Source organism: Sparus aurata, chromosome 4 (genome assembly GCF_900880675.1).
Source record: "Sparus aurata chromosome 4, fSpaAur1.1, whole genome shotgun sequence".
In the NCBI taxonomy this organism is placed as follows: Eukaryota; Metazoa; Chordata; class Actinopteri; order Spariformes; family Sparidae; genus Sparus; species Sparus aurata.
In genome coordinates this window covers 30,667,878-30,686,513 of record NC_044190.1, presented here as the reverse complement: position 1 = coordinate 30,686,513, position 18,636 = coordinate 30,667,878, and the positions used below count along the sequence as shown (strand labels likewise).

Sequence of the window (18,636 nt, the reverse complement as noted above, 5' to 3'; positions counted from 1 at the left end):
TGGCAGACGTGGAGTATATTCATAATTCCGTTTTTTTCTTTTATGATCTCCTGAAATTAAGAATAGTTGTGTTTTTTCGTTGCCTTATATTGAGGCTTCACAGGGAGTGGGTCCACAGAGTTCGCTATGTTTCTACAGTAGCCCAGAACAGACAAACCATGCACTGACCTTAAAGAGGACCTTTTTTCTTTTTGTGTTTTAAGCATCCTCCGTAGATGAGGGTGATGCGAGGGATGTTTAGTTGGTTGCAGTGTTGAATCTCGCCACTCGTCACCACAAAATCCTACACACTGTAACTTTAAGTGACTTTTCATTGTATCATTGATGTGGTGCATCACATTTAAAAGTAATAAAATGATTTGGATGTTTTCACCTTTTTACAATCATGAATTTATCAAATGTTTAACATTAAGCTTTGTAGTATGTAGGAATGGAGGCCTGCTGTGGAAAAAGTTTGTTTATACTGATGTGTGTTCCTGTGAAACTGAGGTGCTTGTGTTAGTGTGAGCATGTGCGTGTGTGCTCACATGTACTCTGTATGTGTAACAGAGACACCTGTCATGATGTATGCTCAGGTTTGTCTGTTGATGGGTCCAAAGTGGTTGTCAGTGTGAAGTAGCACAAGTCCTGTGGGGGAATCTGAAGGAAGTAATGCTGAGCACGAGTGGTATCACTCAGATACTGTACATTTGGACCGAACACTTTAGCTGAGCATGTGTTGACAGTCTATCCCTCCCTGCTGCAAAAGACATGCTGCCTATTGTATCCAAACAACCAACAAGTTATCCATTGTGACCTTAAAGGAGAACTTCGGTCGATTTAAACATGCAGCTTCATTGCTCAAGCTACCCTTGACTTGCCGGTACCGAAGACGCAAACAAATTTGGTCCAGCCATTACAGAACTCCGTGAACGGAGACGTAGCATTGAACGCTAACAGCATGGGGTCAGAACTTTACGGGGGCACCGTGACATTCCGACACCTCTCCATTGCGAAACACCACCCTTCCGAAACACCCCCACTCCGAAACACCGCTGTTCCGACCCTCCCCTCAAAACACCGCCGTTCCGAAATTAAACACTGCTGTTCCGAAATTGATTTTCAAGTTTACATTACTTCCTACATCAAACACTGCCGTCCGCTCACCGGCTGCACTCACACAACTCATTGCTTTTTATTGCTAATAGGCCTATGTCACTATCTTCATTTATTATATAGTATATTTTCGCTTGCAGCAAACACATTTAAACGTTTGTCTAATCTTTTTACACGCACTATCCGTGGTGCTGAAATCCCCACTTCCAGCCGCACTCGCACAATTCTGAAATAAACTGTGGCCCATGGGTGCGATCTGCTGGGGAATGACCCCTCTGCTCGTTCGTTTTAACATAACTTGTCTTTGTGGAAGGTTAAAAATGTATGAGTGGATTGAGCACTGCTGCTCAGTTTGTCTTTGAAAAAAAAAAAGCAATTCAAAAAAGCATTCAATAAACATTACATGAAATTGATTGTGTATCCATCTCTTATAGCCATAGACGGATTATCATGACCAAGGGCCTACACACGCAAACTGTGCGCACGCAAAGGTGCTGTAAGGCAAGGGCACAAAGGCTGTTACATAATTACATTGAATGTAATAATGTCCGCAAACGTAATAAACCTCAAACACCTACTAATAATACTGACCGTGCGTGCAAAATTCAACTGCTGACCCTCCGCTCCACTGTCACACAACGGATCCCCCGTCCGCGCTCCCTCTCTCTTGCCCGAAAAATTATTTCCATGAAGAAAACATCGCCTGACATTTAAATTTAAATTCCCATTGAAAGTACAAATCTCAAGAAATCTGGATGTATTGCTCATTTGTAAACACAACACTTATCAGTCTATAGGCAAGAATCTAAAGGTTTATTAATGCAATTCATTTCAAATTCGCTTTATTGGCATGAATGCCACAACAACAGTATTGCTCCAAGCACCAAGAACCACGAAAAGAATACCTAGCACAGTAAATAATAATAATAATAATAATAATAATAATAATAATAATAATAATAATAATGATAACTTTGAACATTATCACAATTAAGTTATCAATCTGCGATGTAAACAAAATGCAAACATTACAGACTTCTAACCATTTTTTCTAAAAGTGTCTGTATTTTAATTGAGAATAGTTTTTATATAAATTACACAAAAGGAAAAGAAAATATGATTTGTTTTACCTATTTCAGCCATAAGCGGTCATATTGACCGCACATCATTTCGCGGGATTTCATTCATTGTCTCTCTTGTCTCTAACTTTGTTAGCGGTCTCCAGCTGTGCGACTGTAACGCAACTTTATATGAAGAAGGACTAACACTAATAGCCTACTTGATTGTTATTTCTTCCACTTACAGAACTGTTTACGACTCGAAACAATGTTATTATATATGACGTTTCTGACCAAATGTCGCGGCTTCAAATGCATCAAATTCCCACATCCAGTTACGCAGGCAGCTGTCCAGGGTGCTGAACCAGGTGACAGACAAAGGCTCCACTCTGCGTTCTGATGTTTGCTGGGCAGATCTGTCCCCCTTGTTTTCTCATCCACTCTGTTGTGGGAGATCTCCAACAGAGCAAAAGAAATACACAATTTTTTCTCTCCCGCTCGGCTCGAGCCCGGCTGAACTCTGGCTTGAGCCCACTTCACCCAGGCGCGAGCCTGCAGCCCCCGCTCCTGCTGACAACAGACCGGGGGAGAAAACAGACATTCCTTTGCTCAGAACCCATATCAGGCTGTGTCTGAATATGTCCGAAGATCGGTATAACGCATTGGAGCAATTTTCATACAATTTCGGATATTTAGCATGATAAAGTAATATCAATTCAACATAGCCATTTTTCCAGCTGAAGCATAATGAGCATTATGTCATTTATATGAAGTAGGCTTGTTTTGCGGTTAATCAGCCACCTGATCCGTTTGAACCCACAAAGAAAAAAAGGATAAATGCGCAGCCTCCGTTTCCTTTCTGATTGAGTCCGTTCGGAGTGGGGGGGTTTCGGAATGGAGGGGTTTCCCCAATAGACTTTTCGGAATAGCGGGGTCTTTGAAAAAAAGGGAAACCCCGCCATTACAATGAATTGAAGTCTATGTTCGGAACAGCGGGGTTTCGGAAAGGCGGGGTGTAACCGAACTTTACACTGTGTTTTTAAGCGTCTTAACATGCTCCACATCTCACACCAAAAGTTATGCAACATCAGCAGACACCTTAGCACACAGCACTGTAGCGTGTATGACTCAAACTGAATAAAAAAGTAGTTAAAACAATGTGTTTGTGCAAGGAGCTACCTACCTGTTTGTTGACATCGGCGTCTTCCGGTAGCTAGACTAAACTAGCTGATCCGTCGAGCGTGCACTCACTCCCTCACTGGCGGAGACGGAAACGTTATCCAGCATTTTCGTGTTTATGTTCATAATGTACATGTCCATGTTACAGCCTGTCATGAGCCATGAGCCTTACAATAGCCTGTTAAGCCTGTTAAGTGCACACTCGATGGATATGCTAGTTTGGTCTAGCTACCGGAACACACGGATGTCAACAAACAGGTAAGTAGCTCCTTGCACAAACACACTATTTTAACTACTTTTTTATTCATTTTGAGTCATACACGCTACAGTGCTGTATGCTAAGGTGTCTGCTGATGTTGCATAACTTTTGGTGTGAGATGTGGAGCATGTTAAGACGCTCAAAACACAGTGCAAAGTTCTGACCCCATGCTGTTAGCGTTCAATGCGAAGTCTCCGTTCACGGAGCTCTGTAATGGCTGGACCAAATTTGTTCGCGTCTTCGGTACTGGCAAGTCAAGGGTAGCTTGAGCAATGAAGCTGCATGTTTAAATCGACCGAAGTTCTCCTTTAAATGTAACTCTTTTATTGTTATTATAACATTGTGTACACAAAGTGCTCAGTTCTTTCAAAGAGCAACATGTATATATAAAGATACTTTAGTAGTCACCTTTACCTATTTCAAATAGGTCAGAAGTATTTTAACCATTCTTAACATCATCAAAACTGTTTTGAAATGCTGGATTGGACCTCTGAATAATATATCCAAAGAATAAACTTGCATTTTGGAGCGCTGGGTTCATCATAAGACAGCGGAGAAGACCACAATGCAAGAGAGCAAAATTCAGGATATTGCCCAACATTCTTTTATATGAAGATATAATGCACCATTTAATGTACCTGACCATTGCACACAGCTGTTTTGTAGCGTATAAAATCTACATAAACGTCTGTGCTGATAACGCAGGAATAATAGTGATGGTACTTTTCCACTGTCAGATCCTATGAGTGTGTGTCAGCCTGTCTCATATGTGCAGGAATAGTATGTGTGTTTGACAAAATATGTATCTCTCATGTCCAGGTCCACTATAGAAAACTCAGTTTGATGGGGGTTTTTTTTGTTGTTGTTTATTGACCTTTAGAAAGACACTTATCTCTAAAAACACTGAATTATTTCGCTGTACAATGAGAGCCCGTCAGATAGATCAGTTTGGACAATATAATCATAGACATATCGGAATCGGAAAAGTGTACTGATAAAGTTTAGTCTTGAAAATAAAAAGAGCGTGTATGTATATATTCTTTGAATATAAGAATATTGATCGATATATTTGGATACTGGAATTTTTTACTCCCTAATATTGGTATTTGCATCATCCACAAAAAAAACAGTATTGGTTGGGCTCCAGTTAGAATTAAACATCAACAATAAGACCAAATTTAAAATAGTCTAAGAATTTCAAACACAACGACATTTAACAACTACTATATGAGCTAAAATCTAATATCTCATATCCCAAAGGTGAGGTTAAAAATCTGCTATCGTGTATCTACAGTCACAAGTAACAATCAATAACTGTTTACAGTGTTAAAATGTTAAAAAAGAGACATGTGAAGGAGCAGAGTTAGGAGTGAAAGGGGTAAAGAAAAAATAATAATAATGATCCAAGGATAGAAAACACTTTCAGATGAGGCAATGGGTGGAGAGGGAGAATGAAAAGGTCAAGAAAGAGAAGAGGAAGGTTAAAAGCGAATGGAAGAAAGAAGGAAGGTATGAGAGATCAGGAGAGAGTGCCACAGAGAGAAGGTTAAAGGGGGATAATGTAATGTCACGTATCTGTCATGACTTCACTCATCTCTGTGGTGACAAGGTCATGAATGTAAATGACAGACGCCTGCCTGATGTACAGAATGCAAGTCCAATGTAAAGAACATCTTTGTCTCAGCTGTATACTTCTACAGTTATTGTGCATTTATTTACATTAAGACATGTTACAACTCGCTAACCAAGGTAAAACTATTGATTTTCTGCACTATTGATATTCAGTTCATATGTGCACTGTCAAAATGGGACAGTTTTACATTAGTTTATAGCCAAGGTGCTTTTCACCCCACAATTCTTTCCTGTCATTCTGTCACATGTATATACTATATGCACTTCGTCTTCTAAATCACTAAATGGAACTGCTAAACGTGTGATGTGTTGCGAGCCACATGTTGATATAATATGATGTTAGTAAAAGATCCATTCAAAGTTCCATTCAGACTGGATTTATTTAGAGGTGGGGTGATTTTAGCATCACTTCTACTGATCAGTAATTGTAATACCATCTGGCGCAAATACAGTATAAGGCTAATTTTCCTCCCTGACCACAGTAATAATTACAGCTGCATGTATTACCCACTGTTTTTCAGCTGTCTCCAAGTCCTCTTGTAATTTAGGTCCTGATGTCCTACTTTTTTTGAAAAGGATCTCTTGAGTCCTTCTGCTTTCTCTGTTTTTGTATCAGCTCAGTGTAAAATTAGACATTTTTGTGAAAATAAAGAAGTAAAAAAAATTGTTATGATTGCTAAACAGATTAAGATCGCTAATTAACGATCAGAGGTAGAGATAACCTGGGGAAGTGTACGTCACACTGAATGAAATCAATGTTTTTCACGTAAATGTGTTGATATCTGAGTTATGACTCAGAAGGAACACAATTTTTGGCTCAGACATACTTGGTGCTGTATCTTCTCTCTCACCACAGTCCCCTATAACTCCCCTACACTCCTCTGGGGAGGCCTCTAGCTTGAATGTCCATGTCTATACACACCTATGCTGTTATTTCCCAGTGGTTATAATGCTGTCTGGAACAATGAGTTAAACATAGGAAAGGAGGAGGAGCACAGGAAACATTTCCTTCCCCACCTCTCCCTGTAATGTTGGCTCAAATGCACAATGTGAATACATTGAATTGGCATCAATGCTGTTATAGGATTAGTCACTCAAATACACATCTCTAACCCATCTACCTGCTGTGATGCTGCTTGTAGGACTACAGACTTTATATTAGAAAGGGTTGGCTAGACAAATCAAATCTTCTGTTATGGAAGATAGATTAAAGATTATAGGCTAAATAAATAAGATTGACTTGAATTGACAAGTGCAAGTTAGTTGCTATATGTCAACAATTAGCATAACGATATATCCAGATTCTAACAGATCCAAGGTAACAACACAGAAAAAGTATTTCTCATTCAAAATGGTGTGAAAACCGGGTGCTTTGAAATCTGTATTCATCTTGAGCTCGCCATGTAACTGTTTGACTTCTCTCTATGTTAAGTGAATTCACACACTAATTATTTTGCCAACACCGGCTTCAAATGAACCCTGGACTGCCTCCATTCAACGCCTCAGATCTTCCCACACTTCTGTTCCCTTCAGAGACAGACAGAGCTGAGGAAACGCACACGTACAGACACACACATAAAATCACATCCTCTGTGTCGCTGTGTGGATCTAGTAGTGGATTAAGATCCAATCTCTGATCCATAGTAACATGACAAGACAGCACGCTGGATGAATTCTGTGCTTTACTCCGTGTGTGTGTGAGAGAGAAAGAGGGTATGTGTGTTAGAGGTCCTGCTGGTCTAAGAACCCACAAGTTTCCCACATTGCTAAAGCTTTGATTCACAGTATACATTAACAAATGAGGCACCCTACCATTAAAAAGTCACAGGACAGCTGTGTTGGAATGACACAGTAGATGCCACCGTTTGGTCAGTTACTTTACTGCTCAGGATTAATTGGGCTTTATCACAGAGATAGAGGAGAACTGGGTTATGTTGAAATATAGATTTTAATCATTTTAATGGTCTCTTGTAGGGGTGTGCCAAAATATCAATACTACGATATATCGCAATATTTCGTCTTGAGGTACGTTATCGATACACTGGTGCCAAATATCGATATTTAAAAATGTAAAAAAAAAAAAAATAATTATTTATTTATTTATTTTTTTTGTTTTGGCCCACCATCACCACCACCCCTCTTCAGAGGACAGCTTTATCTTTATTCAAACATAGGTATACAACCAAATCAAATTTAAAAAATGGTTTAAGTAGCTCTGAAACCCACACATATAGATATTTAATGATAGCTGTAGTCAGTGTGTGTGTTAAGAAGAGACACTGTACAATATACTCTTTGTTTACTTGGCTGTCATTCATGTGAAATTGATTGACAATGTTTTGTAATTCCTGTGAAATGGATTCAGTGCAGTCAATAAATTCTGAATTTCTTCAGTGACACAGATATCGTGATGTATCGTGGATGAAATTTCTTGCAATATATCGATTATCGCAGAATCGCTGTATCGAGATATTATCGTTATCGCGAGCAAAATATCATGATACTATCGTATCGCGAGGTACCTGGTGATACCCAGCCCTAGTCTCTTGTGGTTTATTTAGCAAATCTTCTATAAGTTGCCTGAAAAACTTCATCGAGAAAGTGTTACAACTTTGGGAAATTTGCTGGAAGCCTGTAATGTTTCTCCTAAATCAATTACTAATAGTATGTTGATAAAGAAGGAAACTTTAATGGGCTTAAAGAATGTGGGGGTCTTTTTCGTTCCCATGATTTATAATGTAATATTGTGGCTGTAGGAGATAAAAGTAGGAGATTACAGATGAGAGCTTTTATCTGAGGAATACGTCTGTCTGCTCAGACGAGTGTCTTAGTGGCAAGATTATCCTAGATTGTTAGCTCACTCTAAAAATGAAGCCATCTTAGAGCTTTGGTGCATTTGTGAAAATGGTGAACATGATCGAGATACAGGAAATACATGTACACATTCCTTCTCCTTCTTTTTCTACTTGTAAACAGACATAGAGGGTATACCATGATCACAATAGGCCTGATGTGAGGGTTATGCTATGTTATTCTGGCCCCTGTTCTGGAGTTTTGTGCAAGTGGTATTTTTTAGGTTTTCTCGAGTGTTTCTACTCATCTTATGGATTTGAACAAATTAAAGTGTTAAAGTGTCAGAAAGAGGAAGCAAGAAGAGGCCCTCCCTATGATATTCAAAGTGATCAAAGAAATTAAAGACCCTCTTTATTAGATTAAGTGGTAACGATTGGCTATGTCTGTTATCTGAATGGTCAGATTTAACACTCGAACACTACAGATGTAAAGCTGTGGCTCCATCAGAGTTCAAACGTTCAAGTGCTGTTTCAAGTCTTAAAAAGGGACGTATTGAATGTTTTCCTGCTCTGTCAGATTTTAAATTAATTCTTTTTACAACAGTATGTTAGCATTTGACATGTTGCATGTCTTGTTTAGCCCCTGTTAAATTAATAACTAAGAACAAATGATTAAGATTTAACCTTTAACTTTGTCTCCTACTCTGCATTGTGTCAGGTGTCGAGTTGAGTTTTAAGACTCGTTCCCCAAATGGCCTGCTGCTTTGTGCCTTCTCTCCTGGAAATCAGGAAGAGTTCCTCGCTATTCAGATCAAAAACGGAATCCCTTACTTTTTGTTTGATCCACAGGTAAGTCCATATTATATCATATACAAAAAAGTGTCCGTAGTAGCCATTTAAACAATTTCGTTTCACTAATTCATGAATCTTTTTCTTCCACATTTGCTATTTGTTTTCGACTCTGACTTGATGATTTAATTCTGCTCACTTTACTTAACTTCCTCACCTTCACCTGTCTTTTTCTCTTTTTTCCTCTGATCCGCCTCTATCTCTCTGTCTTCCTCTCTTTTTTCTACCCATCTCTATCCCTGTCTCTCTCCCATTTTCTCTCTCACTTGCTCTCATCTAATAAATGTGATCTGTAGCCCCTCATTGGTTTCTGTCAGGGAGACAGGGAGAGGGGAAAAAACTTTGAAAGTGTGTCAACGTTTGAATTGGACTGCAATTAACTCATTCCCTGCAGTCACCACGCGTGAATACCAATTGCAAGCTAATTAAGCTTTGCACCCTTGCACACACACACACACAGCCCTGCTTTCCTTATCCATCCATACAGACACATGTAGAGGGGTTAAAGAGTCAACGACTTCGATGATGAAAGTGATGATGGGAGATGATTACACATACTTCCATGAGGCCACCAATTAATTACACACTCAAACAAACACACACGCACAAACTTACACTTTCGTTCCTCGTCACTATCGCTATACAATCCTTGTTATCAAAAAGACCTGATCAAAATGTAACCATTTGATGTATCTCTGTGTGCAAATGGTGTATGTTGACAAGCCGTGTCAACGTGTGTGTCTGCGGTTGTGCGTGCTGCTGGATGGAGTGAATGTGTGTCTTCTCCAACTGGGTTGATTCCTTTGTTTAGGCTAGTTTGGGGTAATTAACAGTGGGAGTGGTGTCACGGCTTATTAGTGTTCCCCTAGATACATATAGCTGGGCCCATTACTTCCCCCTATTAGCCTGTTGAGCTAGCCTAATGGGATTACTAGTGCAGGGGGGGTAATTTAGCATGACACAGGAAAGTGATATGCTCATAAATATGTGCTCATGTGCTGCCACACACACACGAACACACACACACACACACACACACACACAAACACAAAGTATACTGAAGCGCACGAGCACTCAAAAATGTTCCCTTTCCTTTCATACGTAGAAGATAGAGACCAAAACATTCAAGTTAACTTACTGTCACAAACTGCTTAACACACATGACAAAACACACGAACTCTCTCTCACTCACACACACACACACACACACACACACACACACACACACACAAAGTGTACACTCTATTGATGCAGGTGAGTAGTGGTTCATAGACCACTGGTTGCTTCAGTCTATAGAGCTGTATATAGCAACTGGTAACTACAGTAACTACAGTATCTTTCACAGGCTGTAATCTTGTGATACAGGTGTAGAACTCATTACAGATTTGAACACTAGCTGGTTAGCTGTCACTGTCTGTTCAATGCATTCAAGGGCGCACGGCTGTGCTCGTCAGACACAAACAAACAGGGTTAGAGAGATGCAGTGGCTTTTTTAAGATAGTTCACAGTAATCTTGACAGCAGGACAGAAACTTAAAACTGTTAGTACTAGGCTTAATAGATGCCCTGAGACATACACCAAACCACTGGAAATATAATGGTAGCAGAGGGCCTGAGGTAATCAAAGAATAAGCACTTGATAGAACACATTTTAAGTTTGGATTTAAAGGCCTCAACAGGGACAAACTGATATCAACAAGAAATGTATTCCAGTGGAGGGGGGCATAATAGGGGAAGGCTTTGAAACGTATGACTTGTTTTTAGCTTTTGGGACAGACAGGAACCCCATATTCAAAGGCACATGAACTGTGCATCGTCAGCATAGTAGAAATGAATTTCATGAATCTGTATAATTTGGCCAAGAGTTCAAGCACAATTATCACAAGTTTCTGCCCACCACTTCTAAAGGCCTTGCTTAAAAGCACCTCAGTTGTAATTTCAGGAAGAGTTGAGTGTTAGTAGCTTACCCTGCCCACATCTCTCAGGTGAGGGATTCAAACGGGTGTGTTTGTGTATGTGTGGGTGCAAAAGAGATAGGGAAGGAGAGAGAGAGAGAGAGAAGGAGAGAGAGAGAGAGAGAGAGAGAGAGAGTGCTGGAGAGACTCCTCCCATGTTGTCTTGTTAAGTAGAGCTGTCTAGAGATGGTAGTAAAGATGTCAGAGGCTGATATACTCTGGCATTCATACATTTATTGATCTCATCATTAAATCTTCATCACTGTGTGTGTGTGTCTGTGTGTGGATATACTGTATGTTGTTTGTGTGAGTGTGCACATACCCGTTACTCTTGTTTTACTACATTACTCTTTGCCTACTTGCTAAAAGCTGATCACAACAATGATGTCATACTTAATAGGTAGCAAAAAGCCCTGTAACAACACTTTGATGATTATATGTGCATGTTCGTGTCCTCTTGAGGGGCTGGTGTGTGTGCGATGTGAGTCATCGATCCTTAATGTGTAACCTTGTTCGCGAAACAGAGGGATAAAGAAGCGATAATTTAAAATGTAACAAAGTGAGCATGTCTGATTGCGATTTGATTTGAAAAGTGGTCTCTTTTGAGCCAGAGGTCATAGAATTACCTAAGTGATTACTGAGAGAGACATACAGTCAGATTCGGAAAACAGGGATCAGTCAACTTGAATCCTTAAACACCTTTAATGTATATTTGTTTTCATTCTTGCCTGTATTATATGTATGTTTGTGTGTGTGTAGGGCTCAGCAGTGGCTGTGAGTGTGCAGGGTGATGGAGGGCGCCGCTACAATGATGGACAATGGCACAGCATCATAGCTACAAGGCGAGGGGCCGTGGGAACAATCGTTGTGAACAATCAATACAGAGGTAACTCTTCTCATATTCATACTGACCACTATGTGTATCTGCTCGAGTGTGGGTGTGTGTTTAAATGCGAATATATTTATGCTCGTTGATATATGTGAGGATGCACACATGCAGTGGGAGACTTACAAGTACTGTATGTGCGTATATGTGTGCTTCTATGTATGCAAATCCCCGAGATCTGTATGAGGTATTAGTCAGGTTAATCCCAGCCACTCTGTGTCTGATGAGAAAAATACTGCTTCACACACAGAAACACACGTGTTCCTCAGTTGTTAACAAATATGTTACTCATTTTCTAATAATAACTAATAACCCATTGCTTATTTAGACTAACTCTTTTACTTTCTCACTCTCCCTTTGGTTGCTTTTACCCACTGTTTACGAAAAGCCCTGTAACGCTCCATCTTATATCTTCCATCCCTTTATTCAAATGCGTCCCTTTTTGTTTCCCTGAATGCTCTGGTTTCATATTTGCACTTACCAGTATATTATTCCACACTTTCTTTTGCCCCTCGTCATCAGGAAGTGCATCAGCTTCCAGTGGCAGCACCATTATAGGTGAGACCACAGGGGTGTTCATTGGAGGGCTGCCTGAAGACTTTACTTTGCTAAGAAAGGATTCAGGTAAGTCCATCATCACCCTTAATTTTGAAATTGTGTACTCATTAATCTTTTTTTAACGTTTAAATAGATTTGATGCATTGTGGACATCTGAATTTGGATTCACTCTTTTAAACCTTTATTTATTCTCAATGGAGGAAATTATATTTTGTTAGAATTCTCTTGAGGCAGCTTGTCGTTGGTAGCGTCTAGTCATTCTTATAATTAGCACCAAATGGGAAATGCCACAGACAACTTGAACTTTTTAGTGTTAAGGTGTTTTTAGGCAGTTCTGAAGCATTTATTGAAAGTCTTTTTGAGTAATTGAACATATCCATGTTTGTCTCACCAGGTGAGGCCCAGTTAGTGCAACAGGGTTTCTCTGGTTGCCTCAGAGACGTTAGTTTTAAGATGACTGACGGCCCCGCAGAGGAATGGAAATCTCTGGACTGGACAACAGCCACAAAGAAGGTGGCAGTTTATGAAAGCTGGGAGGGATGCCCTGTTCAGACTGAGGATGGAGCCCATTTTCTGGGTCATGGTAGGTTCTTATTCATTGTTGAGTATAATATAACAGGTTATGATGATTTTCTGTTAATTTTCTCATGCACACTAACATTACTTCATGCTACAAAGATTTATGTCCATCAACAGTGGACGGATAATGTGCATTGTAGCACAATCCTCATACTGTGATTTATCAACATAACATTCAACAGCTTTGCAGAGAACATCTTTTTTTCATGAGCAAGTTGTTTTCAGACACAACTTTAAGTGAATGTTTAGCATCCGTAATACACTGGCAGCACTATATCTTAATAAGCCTCTTGCTGCTGGTGTTGGTGATAATGAGGTTGTTGTTTCATGTTGATAAATATGATGATGATAAGTTAATTGGTCTCTGTGTGAAAGATCAGGTTCATCAGTGTACATTTCCTCCATTATTGCTTTGTAAAGGGCCTACTCATCCAATCCTCTATTCGTCACTTTTGAATATTTATGACAAATGGTTTTAACTTAATGTCACACATTTGAATCATGACTCAAACTTCATATTCAGAAAAATAAAAGGTACAAACCATCTTGACATATTCCCAGTGCATTGAAAGAAGTTGCTTCCTCTCTGTAGCCCTGAGCTTAGTTATAAAATGTTATGTTGTCGCTTCCTCCTTTTTTTAGGTAACTTGGAGATGGACAGAGATGTATTCAGTGGAGGACGGGACTTTGAAATTTCCATGGATTTCCGAACAGACCAGCTCAATGCACTTCTGCTCTTCACATACAATACACAAACTGACGACTACATGCTGGTATGGCGCACTAACCCAACATACATTATTGTTTAAATGCTGTGAATACTCAACTAAAACACAAGAAATACATGACAACTTGTGATATTTTGTTTGTTGGTGTGTATTTTCAGGTGGAACTGGAAGGCGGTCTCCTGTCCTTCATTCTTGCCTCTGAAGGTCATGTGACTGAACTCAGCATGTGGGTGGGGCTTAGCTACTGCGATGGAGATTGGAAACCGTTCTCATTGGCAAAACGTGGCTCGCTCATCTCTGCTGCAGTCAATGACTGGGCAGAGGAGACAAGGGGAGGAGCAGTCAGGCTAAGAGTCGATTCTCCGTTATTCTTGGGGGGCGTGCCCACGGAGCTCATACATCCTGCTCTGGACAGCCGAAGTCACAGACATGGTGAGCTGTACTGTATATACAGACATAGTATAAGTTAACTCAGATGATCAGAAGTGCAGGTGTTTGACCAAGAAGACTTGTTTCAGTCAGTTGTGATTGGTGCAGATGCTGATAGGCAGCTGGTTTGTCCCATCACCTGCCAATTATTTTTGTGCCTGTCCTTTTCCAAACAGTTTCCAGCGGCTACTTTCCAGATGTTTTTTTTTTTTAAAACAAAGCATCCACTTCTATCTGGAAAGCATTAAATGAACCAGCAAGGAGTCAAAGTTATTATCCTGGTGTTTGACAAATTAGACTTAATTTTAAGTATAATGGTGGCCTCATTATCCTCAGGAGTTAAGGGAATAAGTGTGTGTATTTATGAGCTTAAACCACGTAGATATCAGTGTTGGGGAAGATCGTGGTTACTTTAGCTATTTTAAAATGTAAAATGGAGACATACATTTAACAAATATGTACTCTTCTCACATTCTCCCCCCTTTCTTCTCTTTTTTCTCCCCTTCCCTTTTTGCTTTTCCTCTCCTTCTTCTACTCTCCTTCTCTTCTCCTCTCTTCTTTCACAGGCCTAGGAGGTTGCATAAGGGGTCTCACCATACGGAGTGATGAAACAAACCTGCCTCTCAGTCAAAGTGTTAATCTCTTTGTTGCCTCCCGCCGTTCTGTTAGAGTCTACTTAGACGGCTGTCCCACCAGTGAAAGTCGGTACAACTGCAGAGGAAATGATTCAGTGTTGGTGTATAGTGGGAGAAGGACACTTGCCACAGACTATAGTCTACAGCCTTTCACTGGTAACAATGCACAATCATCTACATGACTACACTAACACAGAGCTAGGACTTTTTAAAAAACAAAATTAGTGACAGGCCTCCATCAGATTTCAAACGAACAATAACAAAGAGTGTGGCATTGATACTCCTGTCTTTGTCACAACAGACAATTAAAAAAATGGCATTCAATCAAAGGAAGTCAATTTGCAATCAGCAATCAAGCTTATTACTAAAGTGCAATTACAAATAACAGTTATAAAAGAATGTTATTTAATAGTCGGGATAATTCTGTTTGGGAGGTTCCTTGTTTGCCACCTCGTATCCAAAATATCTAGGTTGCAACATAAGAACAATTCAATGATGTTTTCATTCCGGTGCACTGAAGTCCAGGATTCTTATCTGTCTTTGCAGATGAGTTTTCACTCTTACAGTCGATAAAGTGTACGTTAGAGTGCTCTGATACAAGCTTATACTGGGGTCATGACTATGCTCCAACATTGACTAACAAATGGTGCATGAAAGCTAACATTCAAGAAATTTAGATTTACAGTTTTAGCAGTTGCAAGGGATGTAATTAACCCTGTCTGTTCGAAGTAAGATAGATGAAATTCAAATTTTGGAATCGAGCAACTGGGTGTGGTTGTGGATGAGGATGAGTTGGATTAAGTAGATGTCATGTCAGTTGTATGGGTACACTTTGGCTTATTTCAATAATAAGAGCAACACTGTGGGAAAACAGTCGGTGTTATTAATATGATCACATTAATATGATCACTGTGTTTACATTTGTCTTTTCTAAATTTGACAATCTTTCAAGATGTGATATATCTTTTTGTAGATATTTTTCAAATATCTGTATCTCCCCTGTCCCATGTGCGTCCCACAATCCCTCCTTCTGTGTGCAAAAACACACACACACACCTTTCAAGAGTACTTGTACAGGTTTGTGGCCTTGGCTGCAGGAGGTTGGGCAACTGGACCTTGGCAGAGGGGACGCAGCCGGAGCAAAGGTAAAATGTCTCTCATCTCTCTGGCAGTAGTTGTTGTGTGTTTCCTTGTAGTGGAAGACAAATAGGTTTCCAGTATGTATCTCCTCTCTCTCACATACACACAAACACACTCCCCAACTGTGCGAGTGCATTGGAGTACACAAGCACAGTACATGTTGTACACAGTACATGCTACAGTATCCATGTTCCTTTCTGCCTAATACACTCCAAAAGTATAAAAATGTTAAATATTATATGTGTGAGACAGACTGTGTTTTTTCGGTCTTGGTTGTTGATTTATTTTAAAAAGTTACTAACTGAGTGCTTGAAATGCCCAGATGGGCTGAAGCTGAAACATTTCTTACTATGGTGCATTTTGGCATGTTGGACCAGGAGCAGATATTCCCTCCAGTTGACTTTATTCTTTAGTGTTCTCTTTGTCCTTAAGGGATTTTGGATGTAAAACCATGACTATGTTGTACATTATGTGAGACTTACCCAACGGCAGTGATATTACATGTGCCTGACGGTATGAGAGATTGATAAGGCCTCTATAAAGGGCATCCCAGTAAAAGGCTGTTAACCCAGAATGGCCTGTGTGGTCCCTTGTGTAATATAAAGCTGCTCGTTAGTAGTGAACGATACACTGGCAGGTCTCAGTATACCATGCTATGACCAGAGAGAGGAATGAAAGAGAGAGAGGAAGTGCTAAAAACATTAAGAACTGAGGGGGAAATGAGGTGGATGGAGAACAAGGAATGTGAAGAGACGAGGGAGGAGGTAAAAAGGGCCAAAGAAAAGGAGGAAAGAGGAGGATGGACAGCAGGAAGAGAAGGCTTGGTTGGACATGCGGAAATCTGCAATGTAAGTGGGCAATGAAAATAGAGAGAAAAGAATAAGATAAAACTTAAAAAGCTGAAGTTGAGAGGGGAAAAGAAAGAGTTTGCACTGACAGCCAGTCTCCTCTTGGACCGAGTCCAGGATAAGTGAGGGGAGGGGACAGATGCAAAGATGGATAGAAGTATGGATAGAGAGAGAAAATGAAGGTGTTTGCGAGGCAGTAAGGTAGACAGAGAGGAAGCGAGGGAGGGTGGAAAGGAGCCGGACCATCCTGATCTACTGAGGGTGTCGAAGAGAGAAAGAAGGGGAGTGCTATGGAGAAGGAGGGAGGCTGATTGCTGTGAAATATAGCCCAGAATGAATGGCTGGCTGTATTAAATCAGTGCTGAAAAAGTTACTACTCTCATAAATACTATTTATGCTAATGGTGAGGTATGATTTACTGGGCCTATTAAAACACAGAGAGATGGGGGATGCTTTTTCTTTAACCTCATGTGCTCCTGAACTGTTGTTTTCCTTTTTTTTCTTCTATACTTTCCTTTTATCTGCTTTTGTGTGATACCTTTTTTTTACATGTCTTTCCTGATGTAATTTCTTGGTGATTTCTAATTGATCCACACAGTATTTTTCTCCTCATTCTTAACTCATTTTGCCTCCTTCTCTCTCTCCAGTACCGAGGTCTGTACCACCTCCCACCTCAGTGCAGAGCTTGGACGGCTTCAGTGCCAAGGTGAGCTGGTTGCCGCCCACTGGTGACATCAGAGGCCTGATTGACAGATATGAGCTGATGGCCTACAATAGAGACCAGCCAGATGTACCACCTGTCAAAGCCGTGTACCTGGCTAATGGAAATTTCACAGGTAAAGGTTTGATAGGACATGAATTGAACATATACTTTCAGCTGAGATAGATTTTGTTCAGGTGGATCCAGACAAACACCACAGCTAGCATCATGTGAAACACACAAAAAAATCACATTTGTGATAAAATGAACTTAACTTGTAGCACTGTTAAACTTACTATAGCTTATTTCTGCCCCCTGTCTCGTGAGACCTGTGAGGACATTTTGGCTCTTGGTGAAAACACATTCACACTGCCTTTTTCACTCACTTTACTTGCGTCTCTCATACAAACACACATACACACACACTGTCCCAGGCAACCCTGTTAATGTCTCCTTGGCAAGTCCCCAGCTTCAGGAGACTGTCTCCATTTGGAACAAGACACTCAGGACTACCCCGATGATGTCATACCCTGGCATAGCTCCTTTCTTCTCTCTCTCTTTCTGTTGCTCACTTTCCGATCTTCCCTCGCTTCATCTTTTATGATGATGATGATGTCCGCGTCCGCTGCTGCTATTCGTCCCTCCTCTCATCCACTCTGCCATGTCTCCAGGCAAATATGAAGATGAGCTCTCTGTCTCCGTCTTTCTTGGTGTCTCTCTCGCCGCTGCCCATTCCCTCCCTCTCCCTTTGCCAGACATTAAGTCCACCGTGATAAGGCTTCTTGTTAATTTATGATGGCCTCGACACCTGACTGCAGAATTACACCAACGGCTAAAAAACACAGAAAGCAAATGAGGGTGTAATGGCAGCGGAGTGGGGCCCTGGCCCCTAATTGAATTAAAAGACATGGGTAACAGAGAGGGAGAGAGAGGGAGAAAGGAAGAGAAGGGAGAGAGAGAGAGAGAAAAAAAGAGAGACAAGTACAGGGTGACTGGACACACAGGGTGAGGAGGGTTGGAGGGGGTGGAAGAGATATAAGGGGATGTAAAAGAATGACTTAGAAAATACGGAGAGGAGTGGAAAGGGCAGAGACGGCTAGGACAAAAAACATCAGAGAGAGACGACTGAAGCTTTACAATTAGAACAGACTCTCGTTGTTTGCCAAGTGCAGAAAGTTTGCTTAGCAACAGAGGCACATAGGAACAAGTAAAGCATTTAAATTGCAGAAGAATGCTGATACATACTTCAGTGACAACGGGTTCGCACTAGAAGGAGACAGTAAAAGGCATTTAGCCACACGATGCAGTGTTGGCA

The 18,636-nt window shown here is 40.5% G+C and overlaps 1 protein-coding gene across 2 annotated transcripts in view; it reads left to right on the top strand.

The window, feature by feature from the left end:
• Window positions 1-18,636, top strand: part of ush2a (Usher syndrome 2A (autosomal recessive, mild)) — a 200,278-nt gene that overhangs the window by 68,998 nt on the left and 112,644 nt on the right. For both annotated transcript variants that reach the window (XM_030415480.1, XM_030415478.1), the window contains exons 30-38: window positions 8,734-8,864; window positions 11,578-11,704; window positions 12,227-12,328; window positions 12,657-12,845; window positions 13,484-13,614; window positions 13,728-14,001; window positions 14,565-14,789; window positions 15,698-15,778; window positions 17,269-17,457. In XM_030415480.1, coding sequence (XP_030271340.1) covers window positions 8,734-8,864; window positions 11,578-11,704; window positions 12,227-12,328; window positions 12,657-12,845; window positions 13,484-13,614; window positions 13,728-14,001; window positions 14,565-14,789; window positions 15,698-15,778; window positions 17,269-17,457 — 1,449 coding nt within the window. The remainder of the gene's footprint in view (window positions 1-8,733; window positions 8,865-11,577; window positions 11,705-12,226; window positions 12,329-12,656; window positions 12,846-13,483; window positions 13,615-13,727; window positions 14,002-14,564; window positions 14,790-15,697; window positions 15,779-17,268; window positions 17,458-18,636) is intronic.